The following is a 21,985-nucleotide window of genomic DNA, read 5'->3' as shown; positions in this document are numbered from 1 at the left end:
AGGCACAGAACAGGAGAAATTTTAATATACTCCTTTTAACTCTGACCTTGGGTAAAGTACTAACCATTTTTATGTTCTGTTTTCTTTCCCTTTTACCATGAGATATGGTCTAAACTGATCTTTCAGCTAAGAAGTAGTTAGCTACAATGAAGTTCCTGTACAGAAAGAGGAAAAAAATAATAAAAATGTAAAAGCCACTTTTTGGAGTAGGTGGAATAATAGAAAGGGTTCCACATGAAATAGTAACTAGGGAGAATAACAATAGCTTCCTAGTAGAGAAGCAGAACAATACAAACCTGACTTGCTTGGCAGTTATATTTGCCAGTTATTTCTCATTAATTATTTTAAAATAAACATGGCATAATGGATACTTATGAATGGGTTGTCTTTTTTAACAATTAATGTATTACAGGTGTCCAAGATAGGTTAGATTAAGGTTTATTCATCTTGTCATTACCTCTGCCTTGTCTGATTTGCTCTGATTTCAAAATTACTTAAGATATCTGTAAGATACCCTGGAATGTATTTCCCCTAACCAAGCTCTATTAAGTGCCAATTACCCCCATTCTTCAATTCTAAAACAGTGTTTCATTTCTGCATTCAAGCAGATTATCTTGGTCCTTCTGAGTAAGAAATTGAAACATGTGATAAAAGTCCATGAGACTTTTAGATAGAATTTTTTTTAATTTGGAATACTGAATAACCTATAACCAAGTAAACTTTATATAGAATGTGGAAATTAAATTGTTTTGTTCAGAAACTACCTCGCGTACTGATACACTTTGCATAGGCTATTCAGTGGACACACAGAGATTGAAGAACCACCCCTGACCACTTCTCAGAAGTCTTTATCTTTGGGTTTTAGAACAGTTTAATAGACTTAGTACCCAGTAAATATGAAGTGATATAATATTTGACATACCTTAATAGAAAAGCATGGTGAGTTCAAAATATTGTATAATCTTTTCATCTATTTTAAAATTGTGTAACTCACCAATAAATTTTGAACAGGCAGTTATTAAATATAATTAAATCGCAGGCATTCACACAACGGAACAAAGGGAAGCATTCTCAGCAAGTGAACAAGAGACTAGTGAGACAGCTAAAGAAAATTTCATTGGGGTGGGGGGTGGATTTTAGTAGTTTCTTTTAAGCATTGACTTCTAGAAGAACAATACAAGCATACAGGAAGTACAGCGTGCCTTTAAAAACAAAGACAAGTGATTCTCATATACAGTTGCTTTCTTTGTCCTACAGTACACTTGCTTTAAGTAAGAGTGCATGCTTATACTACCTAGACCATATTCCTACTAAATTTAGGTGGCATTCCCGGTTTCTTTGGACCTTCCCTCCGTAGGGAAAACTTTGGCCCAGGAAACAGCAGTGGAACATCAACACAGAAAGGTTGTGTTGCGTGGCTATTAAAAATATTTTAAAATAATTATTCCTTTAAGTTACCTATTACTCTGTTGTGAGGAATTAAAAATCAGATGACTAAAAGCCCCCTTAAATTTGGTTAGAGCCTTATTCTTTAAGGCACTTTTAGCCTGATCTCAGTTGATTGGAAGAACACCCCTGTATTAGTTTGCTCCGTCTGCCATAACAAAATGCCATAGACTGGGTGGTTTAAACAACAGAAATTTATTTCTCACAGTGCTGGAGGCTGAAAAATCCAAGATTGAGGTGCAAGTTGATGAGGATCCTGGTCAGGTCTCTTTCTGGCTTGCAAAGGACCACTTTCTTGCTGTGTCTTCATATGATACTTTCCTCCGTGCATGTGAGTGGGGAGAGACCTCTCTCTTCGTCCTCTTGTAAGGCCATCAATTCTATCAGATTAGGACCCCACTCTTATGACCTCATTTAACCTTAATTACCTTCTAAAAGGCTTATTTCCAAATACAGTATGTTGGGAGTTAGGGCTTCAACATAAGAATTTGGGAGGTAGGACATAATTCAGTCCAGAGTGACCCTTCTAAAGTAGATAATTTGATATACATAAGGTTAAAAAGCTAGTAAAATATTATAACTGAGGTTCAAATATAGTTATTTTTTACTTGACTCCACACTGTCTTTCTTAGTCACAAATGTAGTAAGCTAAGTTTTTATATAATTAGAATTGTAGTGACCAGGCTGGACTTGCCTTCTTAGCATTCTTCATGGTTATGATTTAAGTATCAAAATTAAGTGTCTCATTCTGTATTTTACAGAAGATGATCTAAGAAATATGGGACCAGTAGATGCTCGAGTATATCTTGAAGAAATGTCTTGGAATGAAGGTTGGAATTATTTTTTTCTCTTGATTACAATCAGGAAAAATATTAGGGACCTCCTATAAGAAAAACATAGGATGTTCAGAAATAACAGCTTGGCTTTCTATATATATGTGGGTGTTTTTGTTTGGAATCTTTTTGTTTCATTCTAAACTTCAATTATTGATGTCCACTTATGTGACTCATTTCCAGTTATTTTCCTATCCTAATTAGATGTTAGGTACTTAAGATTTCATATGGTTTTCTTTTTTAAACTACTTTGATTTTTTGTTTTCTCTCCATCTGTATAACAGGGAATATAGTCAAAGGAGATAATTTTTTCCATCCTATGTTGACACTTAAGATGAATTCCTATTAGAATATTTGTTTATTTTTGTTTCTTTATATGGAATGATAAATTGTCAGAGCAAGGATTTTAATGTTATACATGTTATACTCTTCTACTTGGAGCTTGATGTTTAACCTCCTTTTTTGATTGTGTCTTAAGTGGAAAAGAAAAATCTGTCACTCCCTTTTACCTACCATGAAGTCGTCTCTTTTTCCCCTTTCCTATTAATAGAATTTAAAAACTTAAATCTAACTTAATTTTCCATTCTTCAGATTAGTTCTGTGAATTGCTCTGGTTAGGTTTTATTAAGTTCCTTTTTTTAAAAATGGAAGCCATGAATACAACAATTCCATGTTTCTCTGGGCAAATGAAGAAGTCTTACTGTTTTCTAGAATTTTATATATTCTCAGTCCTATAACTGTATTATTCAGCCTGGGGTACAGATTCCCTGGGTGTTTATAAAAATTTATTAGTAAGTGTGGATAAGTAGAAGATAAACAGCCTGTCCTTTCCGAAACCAAGTTTACTGGAATATTTTTTAAAGGCAAATTCTTAGCTTAGTGCTCTTAGGAAGTTGGGTCACAAAGCTATATTGACTTAGAAGGGGAATCATGTTTTTGCCTATGAGCCACTCTGCTCCTAAACTGCCAAATGAAATCCTGGAGTAGAAATTCTTATTTGCAGTGAATGATTGGAAAACTGAGATTTTGTGTAACTGGGGCTCCCGGGGTTCATGATAGTTTCATCAGAGTAAACAGGAAGAGCTACTGCTGTGAAAATAGAATACACTAGTGACACTGATTTCACTGCTACTTTGTGAAGGGGATAGATTAGAACATGTTTATCAGGGAGACTTGCCCAGCTAAATAATATTTTTTGAAAATACAGTATTGCCAGCTTATCAACCAGCATATGTGTGTGTGTGTCCATCTCTTATTGGACAAATTAGTTCTTCTTGTTGTAGTTGATATGACTAATATGTTTTGTTACTAATAATTCCTGATAATAGTAAAACAGTGAAAACTGGTTTTTGTAATTTTTACTTCTTTAGTAAAATTTTAAAAATATAATCAATTTAAGATTTTATTTTAAATTAAGACTGTGGATTAGTGTGGTTCAAGCATCTGTTCAGTCAGCAAATATATGGGCTTTTTGATAACAAGTGAAAATGCCAAGACACTGAAAGACATATACAACATGAAATCAAGAATCATCATAAATGTTATTGTCCTTGGTACTCCCTAAAGTAAACTTGACAGTGAAGACGATAAAGAAACATCCCAGCTACAGCCAATGAATCAGTTATAAGCAGCTACAGTTCATCTTAAAAGTATAGGATGTTCTTAGATACTTATTTAAATTAAGGGTTTTTTATCACTGTAAAGATAGAAATAGTCCTTATCCTTATGAGAGAAAATAGTGAGTAACAGCTACATGAAGCTATTATTTTTGCAGGAATGTTTAAAAACTGGTCATGTGAGTTTTGCAGTTGAATTTGCAATTTGGAATTGTTCTGTGCGATTGCAAAGAGCAGCCTTGGCAGATGAAAGTACATAAAAAGTGTGATCAACTGGACTAGCAAAAGCATTTGATGATTCCTTCATGGGCGCTTTCAGAATAACCTTGGAAGGTGAAGATCCAGAATAGGGGAAAAGTGGATGAAATCCTACATGATAAACATAGCCAAATTATCAGCTTCTGGGTCCAGGAACAGTAGGAAATGATGCATTTTACTATGCTTAAAAGGCATACCTGAAGAACTATTGAGAGACTGAAGTTAGCCATTCCCCTTACAGTTAGTCTCTTATACAGCTTGGTTGTTTTGTCTTCATTCAGTGTATTTAAAATTATGATTTCTGTGAAGATATCACTTTAAGTGATAGTAGAATAATTTAAGAAGAAATTTAAAAATATGTGCGTTTTAGTGAGCATTAACATTTGGAATCATCTATGACAAAACTCCACAGTAGCCCATGGTGGCCTCTGCATCATTTACCAAGCACATGTCACCTCACATTGTTTCTCAGTGTTCACTGAGGTGGTGAAAAAACAAGAGGGAGATTTAGCTCCAGAAAACCAATGGTTAGAATATGTATTTTTAGACAATTTAATAATAAAATAGTTCACTTTGAAAGCATGCTCTATTACACATATATGTTGGCTCAGATAGGGAAGATGTTAGTGTTTTAAAATTCAAGATTAAGTTATTTTTCTTTATAGAGAAAAAAGACATTGTGGTGAAAAATGAAAAGCAGGATTGTGAATTAATGTTTTCCTTACTGATAAAATAAACATGTAAAGCTGGCTTATTTAATTGCTTGTTTTTCCAAGACCAAAGTTGATTAGAGAACAAATCCAAGGCAGTTGAATATTTTTTCTTTTTCTTTTCTTTTTCTTCTTTTCATGGCATATGATGAGATCTAAGTGTTAAAAAATGAAGTTTGAGAATTGAATGAAGATATTTGATTGTAAGAAATTATATCTTTAGAGATTTAGTTCATTTATCTCTAATTTTTTTTATGACAGTAGTAAAATAATGAGATCAGTAATTACTTTTCTTTGACAGTCACTCCTCAGTGACAGTAAAATGGAATAACCAGTGGATCAGAGATTCTTTCAGCTAAAAGACAAAGTATTTCAACTTCCTAGGAAGATGAAACATAAAATTTCCCCCATTTGTAGGCAGAACGTTGCACCATATTGCCTCCTTTGGGCATCTTTCAGTGATTGTCCTTTTGGTTCCTAAATCATTTGTAAACACCAAACAAACAGGTACACACACATAGCCCCCACAGAAAGGACACCACAGTATATGTCTATACATTTAAGTCAGGATTCTTGAAATAGTGTGATACCCGAACAGACAGGATTCAAATGCTGAACCTGATAAACAGTCAAGTCAGCGGTTTTCTCTGAAAGGATATACTACTGGCAAAGGCATGCTCCTTAACAATAAGACAGGTAGGGCTGTTTCTCTTCTTCCTTCACAGTAATATTTTGACAACCACATTGTTCAGAAGAATGTAAAATTTACATGAATCTTAAGAAAACAGAAGACTTCAAATAAATTTCATTGGTCACTTCTGAGCATCTGCTCTCCCCTACAGGATCTTTGGTCTATTGTTTCATACCCTCAATACATTTCCTCCACAGATAAAGATTTTTTAGTAGATAATTTTTAGAAACACTGCCCCTATATGAGAAATCTTTTCAAGTTCTCATTTAAATATATTTTATATTGACTGATCTTTTTTCTTTTGCAGTTTCTGTGGAATAGCTGCATTTTTTAAAAAGGTATTAACAAAGTAGTTACATGTAAGCATTTTGTTTTCTTTGCAGATGATGATTCTTTTTCTCTGAGTTGTCGATGTGGTGGAAAATACAGTGTTTCCAAGGATGAAGCAGAAGAAGTGACGCTGATTTCTTGTGATATGTGTTCACTAGTTATAGAACTCCTTCATTATCGCTGAGATTGTTCACTAAGTGGAATTCTTTAGTGTATTCAGACACATGGAGGAAAATCTACTCCACCTTTGTCCATTCAGGCAAATGTATAAAGCTGATTAAAAAAAAGGATTCTTTTTTGTCAGCTCTATTATTTGCAGAAAAAAATATAAGACTGTCGAAGTCCACCTAGATTAATAGAAAATTAATTTCATTATTCATATGTATTTACATTTTATATTTACAGATCGCTAAGAAAGGGGGCTTGAATTAAAAATTATATTTAGTGAATTCCCATCTGAGAAGTTTATTATTGGTGCATTTTCTCCTTGGTACAAAATATAAGAATTTTCCTTTCTTCATATAAGTGTGTCTCATCTTTTAATGGGTCACAGTATCATCATAATCCTTTATAGTTGCTAAGTTTTTGAAGTAACATATTTCTAGCTGCTAAAGTTATAGGCCTTTTGTACAACTATTTCAAATCTCAGGTCATTAGAATTAAGTTAGAATCTTCGTGAATAACATGTGAGCCTAGCTCTCCCATGATGAAGGCTATGGATATTCATGAGTTATTTCAAAGTTAGTAAAGTGAAATGGCAACCGGAGAAAGGAGGAGAGCCTTGGAGTCAGAAAACCGTGGCCACTGCGTTGCTGGTATGATGAAGTGGACTTTTTTAATGTGTTATTATTGATTATAGTAAAGCTTTTATTTTTCTATATATTTAATATTCTATGGACCGTATGAGTCAGAACTCATTTAAAAAATTTTAAGGAATCCTTTATAGGATCACTGAAACATTCTTCCTTAATTTCAAACGAGTAAGCCAAGCATGTGACTTAGCTTTTTATTAGGTCAGACTCTTGGTTTATTGTTGGTGTGGACTTATAAGACTAGTTAGTACTCTGCCTTGTAAATGTAGCTAAAGTATGAGGCATATTCAAGAGGAGTAAATTACTTTCCTTATACCTGTACAACCAAAAATTTGAAAGTGAGGTTGTTCCAGGTTTTCCCTAAAAATATTTTCGTATCAGAATTTAGACGACTTATTTTGGATTACACTTTTATCCATATATTTTGAACAAATATAGCTTGCAAGAGTGGGTGTTGCTTATTCTTTACATTTAACAATTAAAAATAACTCAAACTGAATAGCAAATAGTTTATTAGTAAGTACATGGTTTCAGTGACAATAAATTCACTTTAGCAGAAGACAATAATCAAATCAAAAGAATAAATGCTTGCTAATCATCAGAGAATCTGTGGCCATTAGGGCTGTCACGTAGAAATCCAAAATCACTCAGAGGCCAAATCTGTAAAATCAAAATGTGATTGAAGACAATTAGTAAAGTGATATTATAGCATCATCACATTCCCTTCTTTTTTTCATTCATCCTTTTCTCTATGCCGTATAATTAAATGCTTTCTCCTTATTCATCAATCAAGAACAAATTTTCTACTTCAAAATAAGACTGTAGAAAGTAAACCTGTATGTGTATGTATTTAACCTCTAAAGTTTGGAACATTCAAACATTATACTAGAAAATAATACGTGTGTAGTGTGTATATGTTTGTTTTTTCTTTCACTATCGTCAGAGTTAACTGTAAACCTACGTACTTGAATATAACATCTGCTTAAGTGTAAAAAATCCTGTAAATTATCCAACAGCCCCAAACACTCATGTCTGTTTTTCTCCTGACTGCTTGTGGCAAAAAGGAAAAGCCAGTGAAAACAATAATCTTTACTATTACCTTTACTACAACCATGATAAGTGCATTACTCACTATACTTAACTGGGATATCCCTGCATTCCAGCTAGTTGCTAGATTGCTCTTCTGCAAATGCATATTAATATACGCCCTGGGTATGAATATGGTTGGAAAAGTTGTATGAGAGAAAAGTAAATTTTTGGAGAGTCAAATTAAAAGCTTCTTATGCTACAACTAATCTGAACTTTATTTTTCAAACAAAAATTATTCTCAATTACCTGTCATAATGGGGGAATGGTAATGTTTATAGCTATGAAGGCCAACATGTTCATAAAGTGTAGTAGTCATTGCAACAGTTTTACATCCACTGACAGCCTAAAGATTTCAGTTCTTCTGAAAGGAACTTTTTTTTTTGGTTTTGTTTTTTTTCCCAGCTCAGAGAAGCAAGCCTGCATTTTAAGCAGAAAACAGTAGTACCTTAAAGAAGATACGTCCTCTTATTAGTCCATATGGAACAGGTCCATAGTACCTGGAATCTGTAGAATTCTGTAGATTATCACCTTCTAACCACACATGACCTGTTGGCACCTAGAATTATAGAAGAAAGCAGCCCCTTTAAAAAAGAAAAACAAATCTGGGTACTATAAATAAAAAATCATGTCTTTTGGAGGTAGGGAGAAATGTCCTAAAGTTCTCTTTTATAAAATACATTCAAACCCTATAATTTGCATTTTTGCTGTTATTTCTTGCATAATAAAATAACTTTTACTAAATATTAATAAGTAGTATTAATATTTCAACTTTTAAAAAGACCTATCTTTTTTGCCATATGGTTCCCAAACATTAATTTGTTATGCAAACCCCAAACTGAGGTTATAAGAGATCAAAACAGTGTGACAGGGTCATTAATTTAATAGACTTCAAAAGAGGTCATTAGGATGCTGACTGAAAATGTGCCCTCCTGTCTCAATAACAGCATAAGCAGGGCAGCCACTCACTCAGCAACATCCTGGGGCCAATAGCAAGGCCAGACCTATTAGAATGCTCATGATGAACTAAATGGTAATTGATTGTGACATCAATTACAAATAATCTCATCATTTTATTGGAGTGGGCTTGTCAGAATTCTAATTAAGATCCTTGTTCTGCCTTTGTACAGGCCATATCTTCAATGCATTATACTTCAATAATGACCATCAAGAACTAGAAGGACCTATTATAAAATCATCAGTTGTAAAATTAATGATGGTGACCTTCTACTAAATGAAAAGATCCCATCTTCTATATGTCTTGTTATTAACTGGGATATAACATAAATTTAAATTTTTACTCAGTGACAATCCTAAGTATATTTAGAACAGAACACATTACTTACAAAAATGCCCACTGTGATATGAGATATTTGCCCGTTAATGTCTGTTCAATATAAACTTTAAAAATTACTCTTCAGTAACAATTGCATTTTAAAGTTTCTTTTTTATAGGTTTTGTTACCCAAGAAAGTTGAATTATTGACCAGACCAAAATGATCTATGGAAAGGAATTAACTTTCACTATTCTTTTGACTGATTATTACTTGGGAACCTTATGTGAAGAAAAATATTCATATTAGGTTTAATAAGAAATGACCAGTTTTTTAAAATGTCACAACATTTTTAAAAACGACTTTTAGAGCAGTTTTAGGTTCACAGCACAGCTGAGAGGAAGGTACAGAGATCTCCCATATACCTCCTGCCCCCACTCATGCACGGCCTCCCCATTACATCCCCACTAGAGTGGCATGTCTGTTACACTGACATCATCATCACGCGAAGTCCCATGGTCTACCTTAGGGTTCACTCTTGGTGGTGTACATTCTATGAATTTGGACAAATGTATGACATGTATCCACATCACAGTACCATACACAGTATTTTCACTGCCCCCCAAATCCTCTGTGATCTGCCTATTCATTCTCCCCCCCATCACCCCTGAATTACCTTTTGGAAAAATAAATTTATACAAGCATGTAAAATTTGAATTACACTTTATTTAGAGATTATATAATTTTGAAATATATAATTTTGGAATGTCTTATATCATGTAGAAATATTAGCCAAAAATGAATCAAGTTACTTATTTTCATTTAGATACACTTAAATGTTAAATCTATTTGTAGAGTAAGGATAAAGTTTTTTGAAAGAATATCAGATATTGTAAGATCATTAACTTCTACTAGTGGAACTAGTTGTAGGTTCTAGGGCTAATAGCAAGGTTCATTCCTACCTATATAATAAGTAGATTTATATGTAGTGAAGCATAAGGCTGCTCAAATAGAAAAATGAGTACATCTCAGGTTACAGATGAAAAGAAGAACAAAATAGTGTATTTGGAAAAGGTAAAATAAGTCATTAAATATATTCTGAAGTAGTGCCTTGGGAGAAACTACAATGTGAACATCTTGGGTGTCTAAATTTCCATAGTTTTTCCTTAATATCTGTTTGTTCCTGAGTTCTAAAAATAGGTAACATATACGAATAGTTAAATACAATTATAAAGTTAGGGACACCAATAAAAGCAAAGGAGAACAAAAATAAAAAAACGAATAAAGATACTAACGATCCAGCAAGATCTTTTTTTGCCTGTCCGATTGATCCAATGTACATTTCCTTTCTCCATGAAGCTTTTCCCTATGTTGCCTGCACATACCAAATACTCTAGATTGTTTAAAACACTTAAAGTCTGCCCTACATGGGGCTCTGGAACATAACATCCTCTTACATGCTTGGCTTTTGTGTATGTCTACTATTTTATGACTGAAAAAGCCAACAGACAATAATCATGTCATGATCTTAAATCTTTACAACACCTAAACCAATGTTGGAACTCAAATATTTGTTGGTGATTAGTATTAGTTAAGTAGAAATTCTTGTAAAGCACAATCACTTTTGTGGCAGTTACGACCTAAGTTTCTTCCAAGTTTAGATAAATACAGTGATGAAGTATTATCTCTGGTATAGTAAAGTTAACAAGAACAGAAAGGAATCTGCTAAGAGAGACCCAGAACATACCACCAGAAACCTTTGGAGGAGTGTGACCCAGGCTGTTCACACCTAGTCCTTGACTACAAGGGGTGGAACAAAAGGGAGGAATAGTAACACAAACTAGTGTTTATACATACTTTTCTGGTCATTTTAATTTAAACACACACACACATTTGATCCTTAAAACAACCTGTGAAGTACAGTTACTGACATTTAACAGAAGTAGGTTCAAATATGGAACATGCTACCTCTTACTTACCTGAAGCCCATATATGCTAATACCCATGCATCCATTCATAGCAAAGGAATAACCTTTACATCTTAAGACTTCAATGTTTGATATAAAGTACAGACACAAGGAAACAACCTCATCACTGATGGTACCTTTAATAAGAGCTTCTCTATAAATGGGAAAACCTCCGAGTGTGAGTCTTAAAATCAAAGCAGTCACCTTTGCTGATCTACCTCTCTGTCACTCATTTTCCCAGTAAAAAATTCATTATGTTTACAGTTACTCCACTTTTGAAACACGTACTTATTTTTGATATGGGGTAAGGGTGTACACTTTAAAATCAATTTTAGAGGTATACTTTACAGTAAAACGTGCTCATTTTGTTTCGACACTAGTTTTGAAAAATGTGCATTCCCGTGTAACCGCCAACCACAATCAAGATGTAGAACATTACTACTATGCCCAAAAGTTCCCTCCTTTTCCAGTCCACCTCCCACCCCTACACCTCGTCCCAGGCAACTAGTGATCTGTTTCCTGTTTACTAGAGACTAGTTTTACTAAAGTTCATATAAGTGAGATTGCACAGTACATAGTATTTTGTGTCAGGCTTTTGTTCAGCAGTTTTTAAACGATTAATACATGTTGTATGTATCAGTCATTCATTGCTTTTTACTGCTGAGTATATCCCATTGTAAATCACAATTTCTTTCCATGAACCTGTTGATGGATGTTTGTGTTGTCTGCAATTTTGGGCTGTTACAAATAAAGCACTATGAACGTTCATGTATAAGTCTGTTTCTTTTCAGTAAATATGGAGGGGTAGAATTTCTGGGTCATAAGTGTACGCTTAATCTTAAACTTTTCCAAAGTAATTATACCATTTTACACTCCCAACAGCAATGTATGAGTGTTTCTGTTGCTTCACAACCTTGGTATTTTCAATTAAAAAAATTTTTGCCATTCTAGTAGGCTATTGGTGTCACATTGTGGTTTTCATTTGCATTTCTCTGATAAGTATTTTTTCTTGTACCTATTAGTGTATCTTTTGTGAAATGTCTATTTAAATATTTTGCCCATTTTAAAAATGGATTATTCTTATTCATTTTAAGAGCCCTTTATGTATCTTGAGTACAGGTCCTTTGACAGGTATTGCAAATACTTCTTCCCAGTCTGGGATCTTTTCTTTTGCAATTTTTAATCTGCTGTAAAGACGATATATTTTTAGGCTCTAGAAATTTCACTTGGTTCTTTTTTATATTTACCATTTCTCCCTCATTATGTTCATCCTCTAGATCCCTGAAAATATTTATAATTGGTGTTTTAGAGCACATGACTGTTAATTCCATTATGTCTCATTTCTGGATCTGTTTTTCTTCTAGTTGTGGGTTACATTTTCCTACTTCTTCACATATCTAATAATTTGTTATTGAGCTGAACATTCATTTGTTGAGTGGATTTTGTTCTCTTTTTAGAGAGCACTGAATGTTGAAGAGGTCTGTTTGGTTTTTGGAAGGTGGTTAAGTTAGCTGTGGAACAGCTTATTCCTGTCAAGCCTTGTTTTTAAGCGTTAGGTCTCTCTCACACTGTAAGGGTTAGTCTAGCCCACTCCTAAGGCATGATATTCCAGGGTCTCTACGGAATGCTCTAGATATTTAATGAGATCTGTCCACTGTGGCTGGTCAGAACTCAAATGACTCAGCCCTGTGTGAGCTCTGGGAATTGCTTGGCTGCTGCCAATAGCTGTTTGGTGCTCAGTCTCTAACTTTCACCATAAGCAGGCACAGTTTAGTGTTCAGCCCCAAAACCAAGAGAATACTCTACATAGATTGCTGGAGATCATTCTGTAGCTCTTTTCTGCCCAGTGGTTTGATGCATAAATTCCAACCACTTAAACTTCCCTATACCCTAATCTCTGTCTCTTCAACTCAGCAAGACCACTGTCCTTTGTTTGAATTTTCCTCCTCGCACCTTCTGAAAACTGCTTTAAGGCAGAAGTTAGGGAAAGTATAAGGCTTGCCTTGTTTGTTTCCCTGCTCTCAGGAATCCGTCTTGTACTGCCTGCTGCGCATTGTCTGAAAACTGTTTCACATAGTTTGTCCAGTTTTCTAGTTCTTTATGGCAGGAGGGCAAGTTCAGCCGCAGTTACTCCATAATTGCCAGATGTTCAAAGTATCTAATATTTAAAGTCTTATTTTTTAGCATACCTCATAACAGTATGAAGAAAATCCTTTTGGTGAGAACTAAAGTTCTTGATGTAAGTAAAGTGTGCCTTTGGCATCTCTGCCTTGCATCCCCTTCAGTGGCATGCCCTGTGTGTCCTCATTTTACCCTTTCCCTATCAGAATCTCTAGAAAAGATTCGCCAAACTCAGCATGCAATTATGTATAAGCAGATAAGTTCAGTATGGTATTGCTTGTATCTCAAAATTGGTGACAGTATAAATATTCGTCAGTAGGCAGATGTTAAACAGAGTTTATTTACAGAATAGTAGACAGCTAATAGACTGACATGAATACAGTCAGTGAAAAAAATAAGTTACAGGGCTTACTTAAGTATAATTACTTTTTTAAAAAAACACAAAATTTTGTTTTATGTATTTCAAAATTTACATTTTTGTGACCAGTATGTATTAAATAATTTAAAAATATATATATATGCACATACACATACATGTGTGTCTTAATATGACTAGCCCTTTCAATAGTACTTGTACTTTTTAAAAATGGAACATTGTCCATCACAATGCAGGTTAGGAAGAGCTTTATTGAATTAAAAAATTTTTTTTTTTTGTCTGTGGTAATGTGGTAAGAGAGTGACCTAACTTCCAATCCGTATAGCAGGCTCTGCTGCTTTGTACAGTACAAGTAAATGACTGCAATTACAGCACTGTCACCAGACCTCGGGATAACTAAAATATTAGTCTAGCTAAGAACTCATTTATTTAAATAAATATAAAGTACAACACATTTTTGGTATGGGTCCAAAACTTAAAACCTGACCTTTCTGGTCAGGTGAGTGGAGTGGAGTAAAGCAAGGAACAAAACAAAAATTTCCTTTCTAACTCAAAACACAGTTATTGTCTGTTGGATCAACTTACTGGTTATCACTAAATTCAAAATTCAAACCAGATAAAACAATTCTATAGCAATATTATAATAAAATAGATTAAAATATATTTTTAAAATGTATTTTTAAAAAGCTGTTATAACTTTCCAATTAAAGTAGAAAAGAACTCAAATAAACACTTTAAAAAATTATAATAAAAATGCCCCAAAATGGAAGTCCTAATTCCTTGTCTTTGTTCATTACTTCTCATAACCAAAACTTTTAAAAAGAGTTAATTACTTTTCATCTTTGTATTTTTGGAAATACGCCATGCCAACTTGAATGAATGCATGAGACTGAATAAGAATGTATGAATATATGTTTACAATGAATGCCACCTAGAAATGTTTACTTTTGCTCAAATCTGAATTTTCCCAGGGTCTCAGATATAACTAGCTTTAGGAATAACTTTTAAAGCATTAAAAGAACCCTTAAATCATTCTTGGTTTTTCCTTTCTACGTCAGAGGTTTACTTCCTGAGCTATGATAAAACCTAATCTCAGGGCAGGACAAAAGAATCAAGCCTCTAGTTCTCAGCCATACTTGCTGAAGCCTAGTTAAGTGCCTCCTTTATAGTACAAGCAACAAACGTAATTGCCTCATGGCCTGCGGGTGTCCATTTAACAAAAGCAGCTTTTGGGAACCAACCCACAGGTGTTACCTTTCTTGATTTAAGTGAAATCTGATGAAAGAGTCCACAATATCAAATAACACATTTACTAAACTAATCAAACTCACTTATTTGATTAAGCAAAGATTATCTAATTAAGAAAAAGTTCTGACTGAAGAGTAAGATATTTGTATGTTTGACCTTTCAAAAGTTTCAAAAAACAGAAAATCCTAATAACAGACTGATTTTTAACTATTTGTTTGCCAGATATTTTAAAATGTATAATCAGCAAAGGCAGGGTATGCACTGGCCCTATTATTGCTCATGCCTCCTTAATGGTTCTTCTAAAATGACTGAATGTAAAGGAAATAATAATTATTAAAGAAACAAACAAAAATCATAAAGGTAATAGGAGAGGGCAAAGTTTTTGGAATCCTTTTCTGACATGACTATTTTTTCCTTTTCCTGAAATATATAGGAAAAGGAGAGGCATACACACCTTAGGAAAGCAATCAGATAAAGACTTGGGCTTTTTTGTTTTGTTTTTTGTGGGTTTTTTTTTTTTTTTTTTGGCAAAAGCAAATGGAAGTGGTATATCAACAACACTGTAAAGTATTTCATTTTCCACATGTATTTTAAAGATTTTGTCTTGTGTCTCACAGAATGATGAATGTAAAATATAAAATGCATAATTTCCCTGCCCAGGAAAAAAGTCCATATGATGAATGTACATTCATGACATGTCATTTTAGTTTAACAATACCCAAATAATTGTTATTTATGTTACTATCTTTCAGGTAAGCAGAGTCGAGTCAAATTAGTATACCATTATGTGGTTAATGCATATTCTGCTTAATCATGGCTTATATAACCAAAACATAGTCATGGTAAGATGCTATGCACACAAACTACTGGAGAGAATACTTGCAAAATGAGATCATTTATTAATTATATAGTCCTAAAAGAACTTCATAATGCCCAGTATTTTGTATGACTCCTGCAATGGCAGTAAATAATTGTTGGAGTTTATCTTCCTATATACACCAACAAAACTATAGATAAAGATGTATATGTCAAAAAGTGAAGCATTAAATCCCGAGAGAAAATCATGTAGAAAGGTTTTTAAGAACACAAAGCTGAGAAAACATTATTAATCTTTAATTTTGTAAAATGGGGCTGTCTCAAGCGTCAGTTATGGGTAACTTTGAAAGCAAAACTCAAGCAACAGTCTCACTAATACTCTATTTTTACTGACATTCTTCTTGCCAGAACTTTTTGCCTACATTTGTCTCCCTGAGTAGAATATCTGGAGTCATAAGGGAGATGCTCCCAAAGGCTAGATGCATGACAAAGGGATTAACATTTATAACGACCAGGCAAGGAACAGTTAACACAGTTATTATTTCAGTAAATACTATCTCTATGCAGTCCTGCTTCTTTTCTTCCCATTTAAATTCTGACTTATTACTAACCTATCCCACATCATTCCCGGGGACTGTTATTGCCTTTCCCTACTTAAAAATGGTGCCACTTTAGGTTCATAGCCAATTATCATTAAAGAGGAATTTACACCAGAGTTCTAGTAAGCTACACCTACAGCGTTGTGGTGAGGGTGTGTGTGATGAGGGATGCTTTTAACTAAAGGTTCTCTTTTATTACTGAGCATCTCCCTGCTGCGTGGGTTTAGAGCTTAGGCTAAGACTTGACTTGCTCATTCTCATAGCTATTGCAAGCAAGCTAAGCTCCTTCATCTTCTCCTTAAGTACTCAATACCTCCATCCAGCCTGAACAGGAATTTCTGATGGGTTGTTAGTATGGTGGTTAAAGTTACAGTCCACAGAGTCATAGTTCTGAGTTCAAATTGTAGCTCTGTCACTTACTAGTTAAACACCTTGGAGAGGTTATTTAAACCTCATCTAAAAAACTGGGACTAATGAATGCCTTACAGAAACATTCTGAAAACCAAATAACACATAAGGCTCCTGGCACCCAGTAAGCACTCACTATTGTTATTAACAGTTGCTCCAGCTGCTGGATGAATGATGCCTGCCGGGCTTTCTTTGTTCCTGGTTTCTTATGCAGTCTATCCAGTTCTCTGCAAAGTGAACTGTGCTTTGCAATTTCACTTCAGTTATGTTTTTGGTCTTTTTCTTTTACATTGTATTCGATTATATAGTTCTGGTACTAGCCAAGACTTTGAATTAAATCCAGTATAATTAAAAATGTACATTAATTGTGAATAGATGCCATATTAATTATGCCAAGTGATTTAATGAAATTCAGTTTTTAAGACCAAATCATCCAAATGTAGCAAAGACTAACATTTTTATTCTTTTAACAGGCATCTTTTTCAAGCAATGTTTATTAAATATCAAATGCCTAAGCACTTCCTTATGGAGTATTTACTTCTTCAGGACCGTCTACCAACTTGTCAGAAGGCAGAGGAAGGGGAAAAAGTGTTGGGATTGAAGCTAGTAAATAGGCCTTTCCATCCCAGCGATCTAATACTAACATCTCAATCCTACAGATTTTTTTTTCCTAGGACAATGGATTATTTGGTCTCTGACTTCTTTTTTGTTCTATTTGTAACAAGGTTACCTGCTGTTTTTGGATTAGTATTTAAGAGCAGTTCCTTATATTCTCATTTCAAGACTGTCTGTACTCTCATTTTAATATAGCCTGATGTACACTCTGGTTCTCATATTCCAAAAGATGAGCCTAACTTAATGAAACACAGGTATCTGAAAGAGTAGTAGAAAATGGCGGTAAATATGTAAATAATGAGTTTTCTCATGTTCTCAGAAAAAGTCTAAAATAGTAAATCAGATGCCTACTATACAGAATATGTGCTAATAGGTTTCCACCAAATTTTTGATTCCTGAGACTTCAAATAATTCTTCCCAGTCAAAACTCATCCCTATTTGGATTTATTCCTATAGATGAATCTCTGTAGCGCTTTTCAGTTTCTTATAGACCAGTGCATAACTGCATCATATAGAGATTGGCTAAAAAACGGATTTATACCTGAAATGGTACTAGAAATAAAAGATCAGTAGTAGAAAAGAGTCCATACTCCAAAAAATGAAGGATTAAAATAAAATATGTGGCTCTTTTTGTATCTGATATTACTAGTATCTTAAAAAAAAAAAGCATTGTATTGCATGATTTTCTTTGATAGACACTTCTCCTACTTGCATTTTATTTATCAAAACCAGAACTCTAATGTCCCATACCCTGTAAATTATTTAGAATGATGTCTAGCTTTGTGAATACAAAGTTGCAGATTAGGCAGGTAGATGACAGATGACATTTTTTGTGATGATGTAAGATACGAAGAGAATAGCTGAAGACCTTTAAAAAGTGAGGTTGATCTCAGGGGGCTGAGAGCATCAAAACACTGTTTTGACTAAGAGATCATGAAAATATACTGTGGACATCAAGGAGGGAATAGTATAGCACCCAAACATCATTCTGGGAAAGAATGTGTTTTCTTTCCACTTCCTATAATTTCATTGCCATTGTATTCATTTAAAGTACAATCTATCATAGACTTATACAGGCTTCTAGACTACTCCAAAACTGAGTATATCTTCTATCCATTTCCCAAATTAACATCTCCCTCAGAACCCTTTATATATTTTTTAAAAATTTTATTTATTTTTGGCTGCGTTGGGTCTTCGTTGCTGTGCGTGGGCTTTCTCTAGTTGTGGCGAGTGGGGGCTACTCTTTGTTGCGGTGCGCAGGCTTCTCTCATTGTGGTGACTTCTCTTGTTGCGAAGCATGGGCTTTAAGCATGCGGGCTTCCGTAGTTGCAGCACACAGGCTCAGTAGTTGTGGCACACGGGCCCTAGAGCGCGTGGGCTTCAGTAGTTGTGGCACGTGGGCTCAGTAGTTGTGGCTCGCAGGCTCTAGAGCTCAGGCTCAGTAGTTGTGGCACACGGGCTCAGTTGTTCTGCAGCACGTGGGATCTTCCCGGACCAGGGGTCGAACCTGTGTCCCCTGCACTAGCAGGCGGGCTCTTAACCACTGCTCCATCAGGGAAGTCCAGACCCCTTATTTTAATGCACCACCTACCCCTATTGCTAGAGCCAGAAACTTGGGTCAATTTTAAGCCTTTCAATTCCATTTCTTCCAACATCCAATCCTGTCTAGATATCCCCTTAATCTTTCTCCAAACTTTGTACTGCTTTCCATTCTTCATGTTATTATCTCAATTATGTCTTACAGCCTATTTATTAACTGGTCTCCCTGCCTCTGGCCTCTCCTACTCCAACCATCCTCTACTATTCTATACTAAATATCAGGGTGATCTTTTAAAAGCTAAGTATGATAATCTTACTCCCAGGAATTCCCTGGGGGTCCAGTGGTTAGGACTCCACATTTCCACTGCAGGGGGCACAGGTTTGATCCCTGGTCAGGGAACTAAGATCCCACAACGCGTGATGTGGACACACACACACACACACACACACACACAGAGTTACTCCCCTGCTTGAGACTTACAAGGAACTGAGCCCTAATCACCTTTTCATTTTTCTCTCTGTTCACTACCCACCCCTCCCCACTATATGTCCCAGACATAGGAACTTACTTTTGGCAGCTACCCAAAGCACCCTCACTTTTAGATCTTCTGAATATGCTGCATTGGCTAGCTCCCACTTAGCCTTGAGAACTTCAACTCAGGTTTTACCTCCCCATTCTGTAGTAATCCTATTCACCCCAGTCTAGATAAGTATCCTCTATTACAGCATTTTGTAATTCCTTGTCCAGTCCCCCAACTGGACTACAAACTCCTGAAGCTGTACTATCCAACATGGTCGCCACTAGTAACATATATGACTATTCAATCTTACAAATTATATAAAACTAAAAATTCAGTTCCTCAGACACACTAGCCACGCTTCCTGTGCGCAATAGCCACATGAACCTAGTGGCTACCATACTGGACAGGGCAGACTATTCCATTTTTGCAGAAAGTTCTATTGGACAGCCTGCAGGCAGGGACTTGATCTACTTTAACATGGTGGTGGCCCTCAGGTAAGTATTCAGTAATATCTGGAATTAATGGGATTAATGAATGCATGAATAAATAATAGGAAAGTTGTGAAGTTATTGTCTGGCAAATTTGCCCACCCTATAACCTCCTGAAGGCTTTTTAAGTTTTCTCTCCCTCCCCCCAAGTCCAGCGGTTTCCACTGCTCCTGGGACACAGTCTCATTCAGGAAGATGCCTGATGCTGGGATTGGTTTGGGGTTAGGTGCATTTGCAGTTACGGTCAGAAGTGCATATCAGTCTATGTCCCCAGACCTACTCTGACTTTCTTTACATAGGGAAGTCAGGTCAAATTTCAAGTCTCTTCAGATGACAGGAGGTTTTTCTAATCCTTCCTGATTTAGAGATTCATACACACAATGCACAGGGAGTAGATCAGAATCTTAAGTTGCATCTTAGAATTTTAAATTACTCACCCTATAGTTTTAGGTGCTTTATCTCCCTTCCCTGTTGGCTCTGTATGTCTGTGTAGTAGACAGGCAAGCACTAGCTATGCCAAACTAAACGATTCCTAAATTTTCTTAAAATAGTTATGAAAATTCCAACCCAGGAGGAAGCACTCTCGCATATCTAGGTTAGCAGTATAATGGCTTGTAATGTCAATATTTTTCAGCTATTTTACTATCTTCAACTGTTTTATAATATGCATACTTGCTTTTAAATCTGTAATTTCTCTTTTCCTTTCTTATTTAAGGTAGAAAATAGTTTACTAGAATGAGAATGCTTTTATAGACTAAGATTAAGTGGGTCACAGAAATCTGTAGAATTTTGATTGCCCAAAGTGGTAATAGAAGAACTTCATTTAGTTGCTTATTTCAGAAGACATTTGAACATATTCCACTTAGTCCAGCAGACCACTGTATCAGGTTAGGAAGCCACAGGACACTTGGAACACATTCTCTTTACGACCGACCATCAGAGTGGGAGTCTGCCTCAGATGCTTACACTGAACAGCAGCATTACAATTTCAGTCTTAGTAATTTTTCCCAATTACTTTTTTTATAAATTTATTTATTTATGTTGGCTGCGTTGCATATTTGTTGCTGCGTGCGGGCTTTCTCTAGTTGCAGCGAGCAGGGTCTACTCTTCATTGTGGCTTCTCTTGCTGTGGAGCATGGGCTCTAGGTGCGCAGGCTTCAATAGTTGCGGCATGTGGGCTCAGTAGCTGTGGCTCGTGGGCTCTAGAACACAGGCTCAGCAGTTGTGGCGCACAGGCTTAGTTGCTCCGCAGCATGTGGGATCTTCCCAGACCAGGCCTCGAACCCACGTCCCCTGCACTGGCAGGTGGATTCTTAACTACTGCACCACCTACTTTTAAGCAACCTAAAAGTATAGAGGTCTCATATAACTTGCAGATAAAACTATACGTAATATGGCATTTTACTGAATTGCATAAATGCCTCCCCAGAATCCCACCCATGGCACTGACTTTCCAACTTTGAGTGGTTAAAATATTTTCAGGTGAGCAAAACATGTTAGTTTCAGGAAGAGTTACTACCCTTTCAGTAGAAATGTTGATTTCATAAATACATATACATACTCAAACATATATTAAGATAAAATACATTTCTACAAAATAATATTTTATAAACTACATATTTTTGTTAAACTAAGACCAAATTATTCTGAAAATGTTCAGGGAACACATCAGAAAATGCTTAAGTAGTGGGAGCCTCAAAGATGATTCTTTAGTGTTAACATCAGAAGAAAAACAGCTCAGAATTGTAAACACTAAGTCAAATTTATCTTCAGAATTGTTAGCTATAGGATGAAAAAGTCACGTCATCTCCGCAGTCAACTTCACTTTAGCAAAAGAGTAAACATATTTCCTGTGCATGAGCTGCAATCAAGGCATTAGCAGTGTGCCGTGACTGATCACCCTGGGAGCCGTTGCTGAGAAATGGATGTGAAGCACAGGTTTTTATCACTATAGTCTGCAAAAAGCAAGTCCCTTGTTTAGATATCCTAGTTGTAATAAGTGACATTATTAGGTAGTTCTTCTATTTAAATGACATAAGGATTTAGTGTATCAGCAGCTTATAATAAACAAACCCTTTCAATCTGATGATTCCTTTCCCTACAGAGAAGTACTTTTTCTGTTTATAATACAAGTGGTAATAGAAGACCATATGGTTGTGACTTTTAGCTAAAGTAAATGACATTTAAACAAACAGAAAAACAGCATTAGGATATTCAAGGATTTGAACTATA

The 21,985-nt window shown here is 35.2% G+C and overlaps 2 protein-coding genes across 6 annotated transcripts in view; one reads left to right on the top strand and one right to left on the bottom strand.

Moving 5' to 3' along the window:
* DNAJC24 (DnaJ heat shock protein family (Hsp40) member C24) overlaps window positions 1-7,281 on the top strand; it is a 61,888-nt gene extending 54,607 nt beyond the window's left edge. For both annotated transcript variants that reach the window (XM_004263956.4, XM_033409834.2), the window contains exons 4-5: window positions 2,208-2,276; window positions 5,938-7,281. In XM_004263956.4, coding sequence (XP_004264004.1) covers window positions 2,208-2,276; window positions 5,938-6,068 — 200 coding nt within the window. In that variant the 3' untranslated portion in view covers window positions 6,069-7,281. The remainder of the gene's footprint in view (window positions 1-2,207; window positions 2,277-5,937) is intronic.
* IMMP1L (inner mitochondrial membrane peptidase subunit 1) overlaps window positions 7,192-21,985 on the bottom strand; it is a 74,723-nt gene continuing 59,929 nt past the window's right edge. For all 4 annotated transcript variants that reach the window (XM_004263957.4, XM_033409830.2, XM_049714240.1 and 1 more), the window contains 2 exons: window positions 8,231-8,341; window positions 7,192-7,356 (listed from right to left, as the gene is read on the bottom strand). In XM_004263957.4, the coding sequence (XP_004264005.1) occupies window positions 7,288-7,356; window positions 8,231-8,341 (180 nt within the window). In that variant the 3' untranslated portion in view covers window positions 7,192-7,287. The remainder of the gene's footprint in view (window positions 7,357-8,230; window positions 8,342-21,985) is intronic.

Source organism: Orcinus orca, chromosome 8 (genome assembly GCF_937001465.1).
Source record: "Orcinus orca chromosome 8, mOrcOrc1.1, whole genome shotgun sequence".
NCBI classification, from domain to species: Eukaryota; Metazoa; Chordata; class Mammalia; order Artiodactyla; family Delphinidae; genus Orcinus; species Orcinus orca.
This window is presented reverse-complemented; position numbering and strand designations above follow the sequence as displayed.